At 41.3% G+C, this 13,430-nt stretch overlaps 1 protein-coding gene across 1 annotated transcript in view; it reads left to right on the top strand.

Moving 5' to 3' along the window:
- Positions 1 to 11,879, top strand: part of cttnbp2 (cortactin binding protein 2) — a 101,482-nt gene extending 89,603 nt beyond the window's left edge. Inside the window, exons 12-23 of the mRNA XM_085283055.1 lie at positions 749 to 828; positions 1,508 to 1,594; positions 2,738 to 2,837; positions 3,143 to 3,319; positions 4,334 to 4,506; positions 4,827 to 5,005; positions 5,510 to 5,745; positions 5,877 to 6,068; positions 7,038 to 7,089; positions 7,307 to 7,406; positions 9,680 to 9,793; positions 10,412 to 11,879. Coding sequence (XP_085139181.1) covers positions 749 to 828; positions 1,508 to 1,594; positions 2,738 to 2,837; positions 3,143 to 3,319; positions 4,334 to 4,506; positions 4,827 to 5,005; positions 5,510 to 5,745; positions 5,877 to 6,068; positions 7,038 to 7,089; positions 7,307 to 7,406; positions 9,680 to 9,793; positions 10,412 to 10,765 — 1,844 coding nt within the window. The 3' untranslated portion in view covers positions 10,766 to 11,879. The remainder of the gene's footprint in view (positions 1 to 748; positions 829 to 1,507; positions 1,595 to 2,737; positions 2,838 to 3,142; positions 3,320 to 4,333; positions 4,507 to 4,826; positions 5,006 to 5,509; positions 5,746 to 5,876; positions 6,069 to 7,037; positions 7,090 to 7,306; positions 7,407 to 9,679; positions 9,794 to 10,411) is intronic.
- The last annotated feature ends 1,551 nt before the right edge of the window (positions 11,880 to 13,430 follow it).

Raw genomic sequence — 13,430 nt, 5'->3', positions numbered from 1 at the left:
TTGAAATATCCTTCACATTATCATCCCAACGATCCAACTCCACAGTACTGCCATACGTACAGCCTTATTTAAATAGCTTCTGTTTCTGTTTTTACTTTGCCCTCACAGCCTTCGACTCATTGCCTGCAATTGCAAATTATCTTGTAAATGACTCTGTAAACAGAGACAGCTGACTTCACTGACCCCTGTGTTTACTCCTTATGAAGGGCAGACTGGGACAACATCCACAGTTTGCTTTTGAAGCAAATGATCTTCTGTATTTTATATGAAAGATCGTAAAGATTTAGATTCAACTAATGTTTAGATATGTTAAATATAGTGACAAAGCTTTCAGAGATTGTGTCGAGAATTATTCCAGTTCATCTAAAAACTGTGGTTTAGGTGAAAATCTTTGAGGAAGGATGAGTGACTGAGATTCCTCAGCGTGTGGATTTAAACCTCTCACAACTGTAATTCATCCCGCTCACTGGCAGAAAGCATTAAGAGCTATTAGTAAATATCCACGTAGACCATACCCTCACTCTGCTCTGATTTACTGACAGCAGTGTTTACATTTACTGTATTGCAGGCCTGTAGCTAAAAGCACTGAGGAAATAAATAATGTGGCTATTAAACATGCTGTTTTTAGTTTTTAGGACATTCTTATTCCAAGGGCACCTTGAGGTTCGGCTCGCATAGAGGAGCCTCGCATGTGAAGCAGATTGGATTTGAGGATTTATTTGTGCGTCTGTGGGGTTTTTTTTGACAGGTCTGTCTGAGTCATGCCTCGATGAATTGGCTCTGGAATCCCTCTTCCCCCTGCCACTGCTGCACAACTATGTCCGCCTGGTAAGCGCGCACATTGCACACATTTATGCAAATACACACAAAGGAGTGTGAGGGATTGGGGGGATTTGGTGAGTAAGATGCTGGAAAAATACAGAGGAAGTGATACACCATTAGTGAGAGAGATGGCAAAGAAAGAGGAGTGGGTGATGGACAGATGAAAGGAAATGGAGGGTGTGATTTTCTAGCAGCTATGCTGCCCCCTGCTGGCTGCATCAAAAGCAGGCATTTTGTCATCACAGATGTTTGTTTTAAAAAGGGGGGGAGGAGATAATAGCATGTGTAGATAAAAGAATCCATGGCAGAACCCGAATACAAGCAAAATAATTTGAATGCTTAGATTCGTCCAGCAGCTTTTTGGATAGAAAAGGCTGCTGGTTGTGGTGTAATGGTGTGGGGTGTGTCTCCACAGCCTACCTGAGTATTGTCGCTGACCATATCTATCCCTTTATGACCACAGTGTACCCATCTGCCAGCAGGACAATATATTAGTCACTCAAACTGGTGTCTTGAATGTGACAGTGAGTTGACTGTATTCAAATGGCCTCCACAGTCACCAGATCTCAATCCAATTGGAATTGTTATTAAACAACAGGATTAAATGTAGACAGACTGTCATGCTACCACATTATTCTCTCTTCTTGTCAGCTCAGTCTTTGCCTGTTTCTGTGTCTGTGTTTAGGTGGAGCAGTATGGTAACCTCATCTTTCATGGGCTTCAGGGCAGCTGTCAGGAGTACATCGCCGGTCTGGTTGCTCACTACATCAAGGTACCACGGCTTAAACGCTGTTTCGGAGCGCTGCGCTCTCAAAGAAGTGCTACAACCCCTACTTAAAACCTGACCACTGTGTGTGTTCAGCCAGTCATGTGAAGGGAGGTGTAGTGTTGAACAGCTGAATGTGTGAGAGAACATGGTCTTACTTTGAAGTAAAGTTTCATGAAAGCAAATTCATTCATAGCTGAGGTGTAATTGTGAGTTTCTTCCATGTCAGGGAGTGCTGACAGTTAAGTCTGAGGAAAATCTTCTACTTTACATCTTTAAACAAAGTTGCATTTGGCTCTGTTGCACAGGCTGATGCAATGAAACCGAAATTGCTGGCAAACAGTAATGCAATGTCTCATTACAACATGATGAAACACACCAAAGGCTAGCCACTGGTCCTTCCCACAGGCCACAGATTTAATAGGGATAGAGGGAACTCACACAGTGGAACTCAAATTCATCATCAGTGATGCTTTTTTTTAAAATTCTTAAATATTTGGCCAGCACATGGGCAAAAACTGTTTGAATCACTGCTGCTTTCACATTGACACGTTAGTCTGGTAATGGCATCAGAAACTGTATTTTTCCACGTGCACACAAAAGAAGATGTGGCTACATGAAAAAATAAGGTTAGGTTGAAGAATTGTGAATTAAGAACAGAAGCCGAACTGTCCGACTGTTAAACTAGAAAGTGAAATTCTCACTCATAAGAGCGGTATTAACCATTACCTACATAAACACAGGGAATCATGTATATGAAAGCCCTGTACAGTGTCTTGTGTCTAATCAGTCATGTGGCAATCGTCATTCTTCTGTATTTGTGGTGCCTGTTTTGATGATTTCCTTGCTTTAGTAATAATTATTCCTTTTTATTCATTTACTTATTGATTTCTTTTTTTTATTAAAGCTGTGTATCACAATGAAATGCCACGATATTTAAAAAGCAAATGAAGGACAGAGGAATATCTTTGATAGCTCTGATGTGGAAAAGCCCTTTTCTCTCATTCAGAATTTCCTCCTGCTCCATTTCACTCGGCACATAGTAACCGTACATTTCCTTTGTTTCCATGACAACGGGCTCCCTTCTTACCTCTTTGTGCTTCTTCACTCATCTCCCCCCACCCCACCTCTTCTTTGTATCTCTATCAGTCGAAGCAGAAGGCAGGGGGGCTCAGCTGTGACGTGGTGAGGGTGGAGGTGGAAGAGAGCCTGACCAAAGAGCATCTGCTTGAGACTTTCATCAGCTGTGGTAGGAAAACACATGAGCAGACACACCGATGGAAAGCTTCATATTTAAAAGTCATGGTTTAATTTAATCAGCTACATTTATTGCACAAAAGAATTTTTTTTCTGTCTCTTTATGGTTGATTCTGGAAGGGTCGGGTGGGAGGAAATCACTCATTCTTCCACTCTCAAAGTGCCTCAGATCAACTCACAGAAATACAGCGATTTAAAGCAGTGACAACATTTAGGATCGTGCAGTTTCCCCTGTCTTTGTATTGATGGTGCTTTATGTTGTATTGCTGTTTATTTTCCTTCCTCCTCTTCTTCCAGGTTTCCTGGTGCCAGCTGTGGGGTCAGGGGTCAGCCTACCAGCTCGACATACTGGTCACTGTGTGATAGTCCTGCTGGAGGGACTGGAGAAAGCTGCATCCCTAACAGGCCTGCTTGGAGACCTCTGCCACAGTCTGGACAGCAGGAGCGCTGCTTCAACACTGGTCCTGAACACTGGTATGGCTGCAGACAGAGCCTGTAGCACAGATACAGACAGTGTAGTAAAGCACACACACATAAGGTCTGGTGTCTCATACATAGGTGGAGGAAACTTTTATGTCAAACGTTTAGTCCCACTGCTGTTTGAAATTTGGTACCAAGAGGCACAAAAATCCTCTTGAATCCCTGCGCTAAGCCCAGCAGTAAGTTGACTGATTTTGGGGGTGGGGGTGGGGGGGTGTATGAGTTTATATGGGATCAACTTCACATTTGGTCAGTCTCAACTGCTGACGTTGGCCAAGCTAAATTACAAAGCTTATGAGTTCTCGTTGAAGGGCATGTCCAAGGTGCCATGGAAAGTTTCGATCAGAGCCCTGTCATTGCAGCTTGCAGCTGTAATTTTAATTTGTTTTGTACAAGAGTCTGTGCTCTTCGGTAAACAGGAAGTCTTAAGTGGGGTTTATAGTCCTGCAAGTGTGTCTGTCTGTACACAGCTTTTCAGACAGAAGGGGACAAGGGGTTTTCACCCACACGAGACACGCAGCCGTGCACTCTTTCAAGATCCTGACTGCATGCCACTGGAAGTGGATGACATATGGAACTGCCTAACTTTGATTGGTAGGTATGTGGGCCAGAATAGACCAGGTAGTGATAGTGGAGTTCACCGAGAAAGGGAGAACGGCAAAAAAGCGTAAAAGATCATAAAATAAAGCATGAAAAGCACAGACAGTGACTGCAGTGGACACTTTTCATTGTTTTTAACACTTCAGCTCTTTGTATGTTCGAACTTCACTCTGTGGCTGACTCACGGACCACAGACTGGTTGTAGGACATACTTTGTACACCGCCTCCATCTGACAACATAGCTCACTGCAGGCAGACAGGCAGGCCCTAGAGTGGAGTGGACAGCGAACGCGCTCCCTGTGCTCAACCACAAAACCAACAGTCAGATAATAACAACAATATAAGAGACTGACTAGGAAGATGATGCCAAATAAATCAGCTTTTTTGTCTTGTCCTTCCTTCCCTCAGGTCCCCACCACTTCCGAGAGGGGAACTTTCTGATTGCAACATTATCGAAGCCCCGCCTGCAGGGAGCAGAGCTTCGTCTCCAGCAGCATTTCCGCTGGGTCACTTTTCGTTGGGATCAGGAGCCACTGCACAGCCTGCTGGGAAGGCACCTCCGCAAAAAGCTGCTTCACAAGGTCGGACAGAGGTTTAGCTGCAGCTGCCAGAGAGACTGCATCATTTTGGTGGATGGCCAGATCGGTTTTGTTTTAATCACAACCAAAATTGTGTTGTTGTTTTTTTTTCCACCTGTAATCCCAAACAAGCTCAAATGTTAGGAAATGGATCATTAAGAGTAGCACAGGGAGACGTGATCAAAAACATAGAACTGTTCACAGGAAACCCAGTCTGTGATATTCCTTCCCATATGTCCTTTTGATATTTCACTTTAGCCACATGGTGTTTTATCATAAGAGCAGAACATATTCAGTTCTGTTTCCCTGCTTCTTTCCCCCAGATGGGGACTGGACTTTGGTCTCCTGATGGCGTCATGGAGCGGTTGGTGTTGTGGGTGAGCCAGGTTTGGCAGCAGCTCAATGCCTGCCTGTCCCGTCTGGGGACCCATGAGGCTTTGCTGGGCCCGCAGCTCTTCCTGTCCTGCCCTGTGGTCCCAAACAACGCGCAGGTCATTGTAAGGTGTGTGAACATGTCTCTATCTAGAAAAAGATTATAGTTTGTTTCCAGTGCTCATTTGTGAAGTGAAGGAGTTATGCGATTTGAATTAAAGCTGAAGCCCTGCACTGTTGATTGTTTGACCTGTACAGAGGCACAGTCCCCCTCTTGGTGAGAGTAGTTTAATTTGCTGTGATGAAAAACACAAAATCAGTGAATATTTGTACATAAGTGACGGAATTACTTAGTAGATCTGTTGTAAATGAGCTTTTAGTTGATTTGGTTACATTTTAAAAAGTGCTGCTTGCTCTACACATTAATGATTTATGATTGTTTCCATATAAAGTGTTTATCTTTCTACCTTCATTTATGATAAATGAACATTCTAAACTGAACTGAAACGACCTCAGTGTTGACCAGATAATCTGCGGCCAGAGGAAAAAGATCAGGAAACGACTTAAGGGAAGAACTATGAAGTGTGTGCGTGCTTGGAAGCTTACATGTTTGCGTGTGTGCACATATGTGCAGGTGGCTGGCACGTCTCTGGAATGCTGTGGTCGTCCCCCGTGTAGAAGAAGCCATCATCTCCCGGGTAACAGCCAAGCGCTCCTCCTCTTCCACCTCTCACTCTCCAGCCCCCTCATCACAACGACCATGTCTTAGCAACTGTGGGCTGAGTGCTGGACAACAGGCTGTGGTGAAAGCCGCTCTCAGCATCCTGGTCAACAAGGCTGTACTCCTGGGATGCCCCCTGCCTCGACACGGTGCGTGTGCGTCACATGTGATGTTTGGCTGTTGATTCACTCAAGTTCCCAAAGGAAATAAGTGAGCAGGGAAAAAGACATGACATGAGATTAAAAATGCACTGATCGACAGTGTTTCCCTTATTCCTCAGAAATCGACAGATACCTGCTAGAGTTTCAGGGTGGCACGTTCCCTCTGTCAGCTGTTGGCCCCTATAAAGGAAGCATGTGCGGCGGAGGAGGTAGAAGGGGATGGGACAGTGGCAAGTTGAGACGATCCAACACCAGCCCTCGGAAGAAGGGAAGCCCCGCCTTGAATTGGAGCAGCAGTTCCTTCAGAGAGGGTAAGAATGCTGCTCTGCATTGGATCACAATGAACAATGTATTTGTACTTGTGGGAATATTCTTTTAAAAATCTGTCATTCTGGAGGGGCAGGTTTACTTGAATAATTTAAAGGTATCAAGGCGTGATTGTATTCTGTAAGTGTTAACTAAAACTGGTCCATAACAGTAAAGTAACTGGTGGCACCACCCGGCACCTGATTGTGGATGCATGCTGTTGTTTTTAACTTTGTTATCTACTGCCATCGTTCACCTTTGCTTTTGTCCAGGTTGCAGCTGTAAATGCTTTTTTCGATGATTTTCCTGATTAAATAAAAGTTGCATTGGTTCGCTGGTACCATCTTATGGTACAAACTGGTATTACACGAACGTGCGGCCCAACCCAAGTGCAGACGATATCTCTTCACCACAACACATAGATGTTTTCGACATTGTGTCATAGTGGTTATTTCTTCACATTCAGACAGCTTTAATTATTTTGTGTTTTAAATGTAAAATCATTACACTGTGACGTTCTGGATGTAACAGAGCAATGAAAGTCCTCAGATACTTCAGATAAAGCATTTTTTCAGTCACATATAAAGAGCTTGTTAAAATACAATGCGTAAAGCGTTAGATTTAGACATTTGAAAGCCCGGATTAAGGACACATGTCTTCAATCTCCACAAGGTGGCACTGTTTACCAGCCCTAACATTTGCTGCCTGCCTCTTCTTTTCTCCTTTTTACTCTGAAGAAACCACAAATCCCCATCTTTTATATTTGAAAGCAAGTTGTTTCTAATTAAAACTATTGGTAGGTCTGTTTGTGTCCACGTGCACAGTTTGTGTACTCATCAGCTCACCTTCCGTGTTTCTATAGATAAGCCTTTTTAATAAAACCCAGGCTTTTGGCTCTGTTCCTGTTGCCATTTAAGTGAACTGCCGTTTTTCATGTCGTATGAATAAAGCTGTACATTAACCTATGATTTCAGGTTCTCTCTCGAGCTCTGATGTCAGCTTGATCTCCAATGGCAAAGTCCAGAGGTTGGTTCTGTGTCTCATTAATATAAATGTGCAGCAGTGGTAATAGCATTAGCATCAGTACCTTATATTAATATGTGGACAGACAGAACCTGCAAACATATTTTTATTAAATAGCTTAATTAAGTAGTTGTTACAGTAGGTTAGGTGCCTTTGCATATATATTTTGTAAAAATTATTGTTACTATTATTAATTTTTTAAATTGTTACACTTTTTTAGACAGCCCGAAGGTCTGTCTGTTTTCTCTGATGATGAGACCGATTTGATCAGAGAACTGCAGACGATGTGCTCCAGCAAATCTGAGCCAGACATCACTAAGGTACTCACACTCACAAGCCTTTCTCCACTCACTCACTGACACAATGGATTTACTCCGACTCTAACTTAAAAGAGACGTTTCAATGCTGGGAAGTCAGTTATATTATCAATCCAGTGGAAATGTGCCGTTAACAGTAATTTATGACCAGGGCTAACTGAAATAGTGGGGAGACCGTTGACATATAATTTAGTGCTGTCAATAGATTTAAAAAAATCTAACAAATTAATCGCACAATTTTCTGTAATTAATCGCAATTTCTTGATCAATAGCCTGGTTGCAATTAAATTTTTTTCAACTATATATTTAAGCTTGTAACTGATATTTATGCAATATAATGAAGTAAATACAGAATAAACACAACGATTGGATGCTTAAATTCAAAGAGAATTTGAATAGTTTTCTTCAATCTTGTAGCACAGATTCTCTTCTGTGAAATACAACTTTTTAAAAACCCTACATACTAACAGGTAAGTATGCACTAATATATAATATATGTATTAGTGCTCTCAAACAATTACAATTTTAAATCAGATTCATCACAGGGTTACTGTGGATTAATTTTGATTAATCACAATTAAATATCATTCATTTTTATTCTATATTGATCACATTTCATTTTGCATGAGCAAACAGACTCGAGAAAAAGGGAAAATATACGGACTTAACATGTTTATTGAACATCTTGAACATTCGTGTTAACAAAAAGAACTGTGTAAACATTTATCCACTCTCACTCTTCGTGAGGCACTTCAAGTCCTTGAAACGTGGAGCCAAAGCTATGTAAAGCGCCTGTTCTCAACGATATTAATAGGTCTGCAGTTTGTTGCAGTCCACTTGGCAGTTGTGTCGGTCAATATTTGCGAGGTAGACTTACTGAGTCCCCGATGCTCCGTGAGTGGTTTGTCGCAAGCTGGGTGACCCGTTAGCTAAAGTCCTAGCAGCATACCCGACTAACGTATGCTTCGCGTCAATGTGATATTTTTTTTAATACTCAAATTTCCCATCGAGAGGTGATAAACGCCAATGTGCGTTTATCATCTTCCATATTGAGTTGATTGGTTCAGCTGCCCGTCACTACCAGATCAGCTGCCCATTTGCGAAGGTAACTCTACTTGGACAAACTGCCTGAAATGCGTTGACAGAAACATTTCAGGGATTTTGAGTCATTCTGCAATTTTTGACATTAATTGCGTTAAAATTTTTGATCGCGTTGACCGTGATGGCGGATTAATGTGCGTTAACACGTTCATTTCGACAGCACTAATAATTTTATATAAATACTGCATGTGAAATGTTGTCAACTACTGACTTTTGACCCAGGAAGGTTTTAAAAACTTGAAACGTACTTCCCACCATTTCAGTAAGAACCTAAAGTTCACTGCACTGACATATAGATCGCTGCTGAGTGACCAGACTGGTATTTAATGCTAAAAATGATCTGGATAAACTAAAATCATTTTAAATATAAGGACTGTTTTGAATTTTGGGGTGAACATGTTTTTTTTTCAGTGAGTTACTGCTTGAAGTGTGGAACTCATGGACATCAGATACTGTGTTTCCTGCCTAGAAACACTCTGTCAGGCCTTTCCTGTCGCTGCCTTCAGTTGTTGCTTGTTTCTGATCTCTGTGCTTTCACTTGTGTCTGCAGTAACAATGCAAAGCATGTTCTGTTGGTTTGAGATCAGCCATTGAAGAAGATCATATTTTTGCAGCTTATAAAACTTTTGGGTTGCTTTTGCTGTATGATTTGGGTCATTATCCATTTCCACAGTGAAGCACTCTCTGATCAGTATTGCAGCATTTGGCTGAATGTTAGCAGAGAGTAATTGCCCTGAACACTAAAGAAATCCTCCTGCTACTTCTGTGAGCACTCACATCATTACACATTAGTGGTCCAATTCCACTGGCAAGCATACAAATTTCCCCCTCATGCTGGACAGATACTGTGGTATTCTTTGGATTATGAACTGTTGTTTTTTTTTTCTTCTCCATACTTTTCTCTTCTTCCCATCATTTCTTTTGCTAGCTTTCTGATAAGTTTATTGTGGTTTTGCAGCATAATGATAACCTCATGAAACTTCTCATGAAACCATACCAATCATACGTCATATGTAATTTGGCCTCACCTGACCATAAAACTGCTGGTCAGCAGGTGTCCAGCGACTTTTGAGCCTATGAAAATGGCTGTGTAGAAAAGTAGGGGGGAAAAGTCAAAACTTACACTCCTCCAGGTATGAGCTGCTGCTTGAAATACTCTTCTCTATCTCTTACAGATCTCTCACACCAAAGATGACATGATCCTGTTCTCCAGCTTGCCCAGAGAAGCAGTGCTCCCACGAAAGGCTGAGCAAGAAACCGCAGTCCAGCAACGACCACAGATGGAAAGAGTAAGAGGCAAAGGCGATTAGCAGCTTAACACTGTGATAAATAATAGTTATAGTAAATAGCATCAGAAAGCAATGAATACATTAGCCTGTGAGTCAAACGCTAGTGGTGGTTTGATATTTAACGAGACCTGTTCCAGTTAATTTCCAACTCTCTAGTTTTGTTCTTTCACTCAACTAAAGCAACATTGCACAATTAACAGTTGTAATTAATCCTTTATTTATCTTATAATGGGCCTTGGTGGAGCCTTGTGCTGATCCGCTCACTGAAACATTTAGCTCCTCTCCTTTTAAACCATCACTATAACTTTTGGCCCTCCACTGATTCTAAACGGTCTTGCAGCAGGTGCAAACCACACTTTTTGATGGAAAACAGAGGAAGAGTAGAAAGCAATGTCTGAATGTAGCTGTGCAGAGCAGTCTGAATCCTGAGCTTTTGGCTTACTCTTGCTGCTAATCCGTCTACTACACCACAAACAGGTTACTTATAACTAGAAGTAGTAAGAAGCAGTAACTTGATTACGTTTCACATCTCCTCTGTAATTTCATGCATTATTGCCCCCACCAGTTTTGTCCACTGACATGAAAACGTTAAAGCGTGCTCAATCTTTGATCCCGCAGACCGTCAGTCAGTCCAGCCGCAGCTCCAACCAGGTGTCTGTCCAGAGCAGCGATCGACGATCGGGCCCACGTGTCAAATCACAGCTCCCCATCGCCAGCAGCCGAGGGCAGCACACCCGCGTCTCTGCGGCCACCCCAAGCAGCAGCAATAACAATAATGGCAGCAACAGCCCCAGCCGAATCCAGACGCCCCACAGCCGCAGCAGAACTACAAACAGCAGCACCAACAGCAGAACAAAGCAGGCTCCATCCAGCAGCAGCAGCAACAACAACTACTACAGCAACATTGACAACAACAACCAATCACATGAGGAGATCTGGATTCTCCACAGAGACCTGCATGAAAACAAATAGACATTTTCTCCCTCCTCCTCCCCACGATTCTTCCTGTCATGATGTAAAGACCTGACAACCTTTGACTCTTAGTATTTGTACTTGTTACTAGTACTTGTTACACTGTAATACAGTTGTGTACTTGGGGACCATAGTTTCATTCTATTACAGTATTTGAATTATGTGATTGCTTGGGGTTAAAGAAAAGTGGCTTCTCGTGTGTGGGAAACAACACAAGGTAATGCAGCAGGTTGTTTTACTGTTGCCTTAATTCCAGTGCATCAACCTGCAGCAAGTACGTGACAGTATTCAGAGACGGGTTAAGAACTGACTCACCTATAGTATTTAACCTGCCTCAAAACAGCCCTGGCACAGTATTCTTGTGTACTTAAAGTGAAATGCTGTACTTCTGAAGCCACTGAGTGTTTTTGGATCAAAGAAGGAAAAAGCAGGTTTTTTCTCTTTCTTTTGTTTTTGTTTTTGATTTTTTTTTTTTTTTGCTTTCTTTTGGGTATTAAGTATTTTGAAATATTCACGTGTTTTATCTTTAAATAGTTGCAAGGTTGGTTAAAATACTGTTGAAATTAATCAGGGTTTTACCAAATATTTGTACATAAGAATTAGTAAGTCTAAATGCTCTATAGATCGGTGTATGTGGTATGTGGATGCTTGTACAGTGATATAAATCTTAAAGCAAAACAGCTGAGAAAAACAGGCTACTTGTATATAGTGTTTGTAAATTGAGTTTTGGTTCTGAGCCCTTCACTTGTTTCATAGTGAAGGTGGTTGTGGCAATAAGTAATAGAACTGTAGAAATACAGGATGTCCTCTGTCAATTGTAAGCCATAATAAATATTTTCAAAGCTCATCAGTTACCCTGACTCGTGTTCAGCTGATCCCCAACTCTGTAATTCACTTTTTATTCACGCTTCCCATTATTACTGTGTGTGTTTTTATTTTTAAGGACATGTTTTATCGGAAGCGTTTATGTACATATATATAAATATATCTATACATATGTACAGGAGAGATTTTAGGCAACATATGATTTTGATCTGTACGATAGCTGTTTGAAGTTTAAAGAATTGTCTTTTTTGTCAAGCACAAGAATTAAACACAGCACTGTCAAAACCCCCGTCAGCCTTTCTCGTTTTTTATTTGTTTTTGCTTTTTCTTGTTATTGTTTTGTTTGTTTTTTTTATCTGCATTTTTTAAAACTGGCACACTGAGTCAAAAGACTTAAGAGTTGACCAACCATGTCATAAAATATGGTGAATTGTATCAAGTATCAAGTGTTTTTAAAAAAATTTATATTATTCTGAATATTTAATATTTTAACACCTCTCCTGACTATTAATTATTTATTTATTTATGTTTATTTATTACACTGTCCTTATAGTTGTTGGGCTATTTACAAGATGATGAGTAGTAGTAGATGTTTGAAAACTACTACTATATATTATACTATATTCACGAAGTCACATTTAGTGAGACTTCTGTATGGTTTATAGTTTTTAAATCTTCTGTGTATGTTTGTAAATCTGGGTTATCCAGAAAACATTAGCTTCACATAGTTTCAAAACAAAGATGACTCATTCAGAAGTTGGAAAACAGGAGCTGTATCCATCTTTTAAATGGTCCATTGTTAATACCAGGACACTTCAGCTTTAGTCAATAAATCAGCAATATAATGCGAAATTTTCGGACATGTCTCAAGACTGAAAGTTCTTTATTGCCGTTGTAAAAAAAGAAAGTATACAGTTTATCAGAATCATGGTCTGAAGACTTTGTTGTGCCATGAGGAGCACTGTAAAGTCAGTAATCTCTATGACAACCTGGCGTCCACACGAGCAGAGGGAAGAGAGAGGCCTCGGACGGAGCTTCCACAACCAAAGGGGCAGGAGCAGAACCAGAGGCAGTGGGTAGCCAAGGCCGCCCAGCCAAGGGGCAACAATAATAATAATAATATACAGTGGCTTGCAAAAGTATTCGGCCCCCTTGAACTTTTTCACATTACAGCCACAAACATGAATCAATTTTATTGGAATTCCATGTGAAAGACCAACACAAAGTGGTGTACACATGAGAAGTGGAATGAAACTCATACATGATTCCAAACATTTATTTTTTTTACAAATAAATAACTGCAAAGTGGGGTGTGCGTAATTATTCAGCCCCCTTTGGTCTGAGTGCAGTCAGTTGTCCATAGACATTGCCTGATGAGTGCTAATGACTAAACAGAGTGCACCTGTGTGTAATCTAATGTCAGTACAAATACAGTTGCTCTGTGACGGCCTCAGAGGTTGTCTAAGAGGATATTGGGAGCAACAACACCATGAAGTCCAAAGAACACACCAGACAGGTCAGGGATAAAGTTATTGAGAAATGTAAAGCAGGCTTAGGCTACAGAAAGATTTCCCAAGCCTTGAACATCCCACGGAGCACTGTTCAAGCAATCATTCAGAAATGGAAGGAGTATGGCACAACTGTAAACCTACCAAGACAAGGCCATCCAGCTAAACTCACAGGCCGAACAAGGAGAGCGCTGATCAGAAATACAGCCAAGAGGCCCATGGTGACTCTGGACGAGCTGCAGAGATCTACAGCTCAGGTGGGGGAATCTGTCCATAGGACAACTATTAGTCGTGCACTGCACAAAGTTGGCCTTTATGGAAGAGTGGCAAGA

Source organism: Mchenga conophoros, linkage group LG7 (assembly GCF_057382185.1).
Source record: "Mchenga conophoros isolate Kocher_MC1m ecotype Shallow Benthic linkage group LG7, M_conophoros_male_GT1.1, whole genome shotgun sequence".
Classification (NCBI taxonomy): Eukaryota; Metazoa; Chordata; class Actinopteri; order Cichliformes; family Cichlidae; genus Mchenga; species Mchenga conophoros.
The sequence above is the reverse complement of the archived record's forward strand: the minus strand, read 5'-3'. Positions and strand labels throughout refer to the sequence as shown.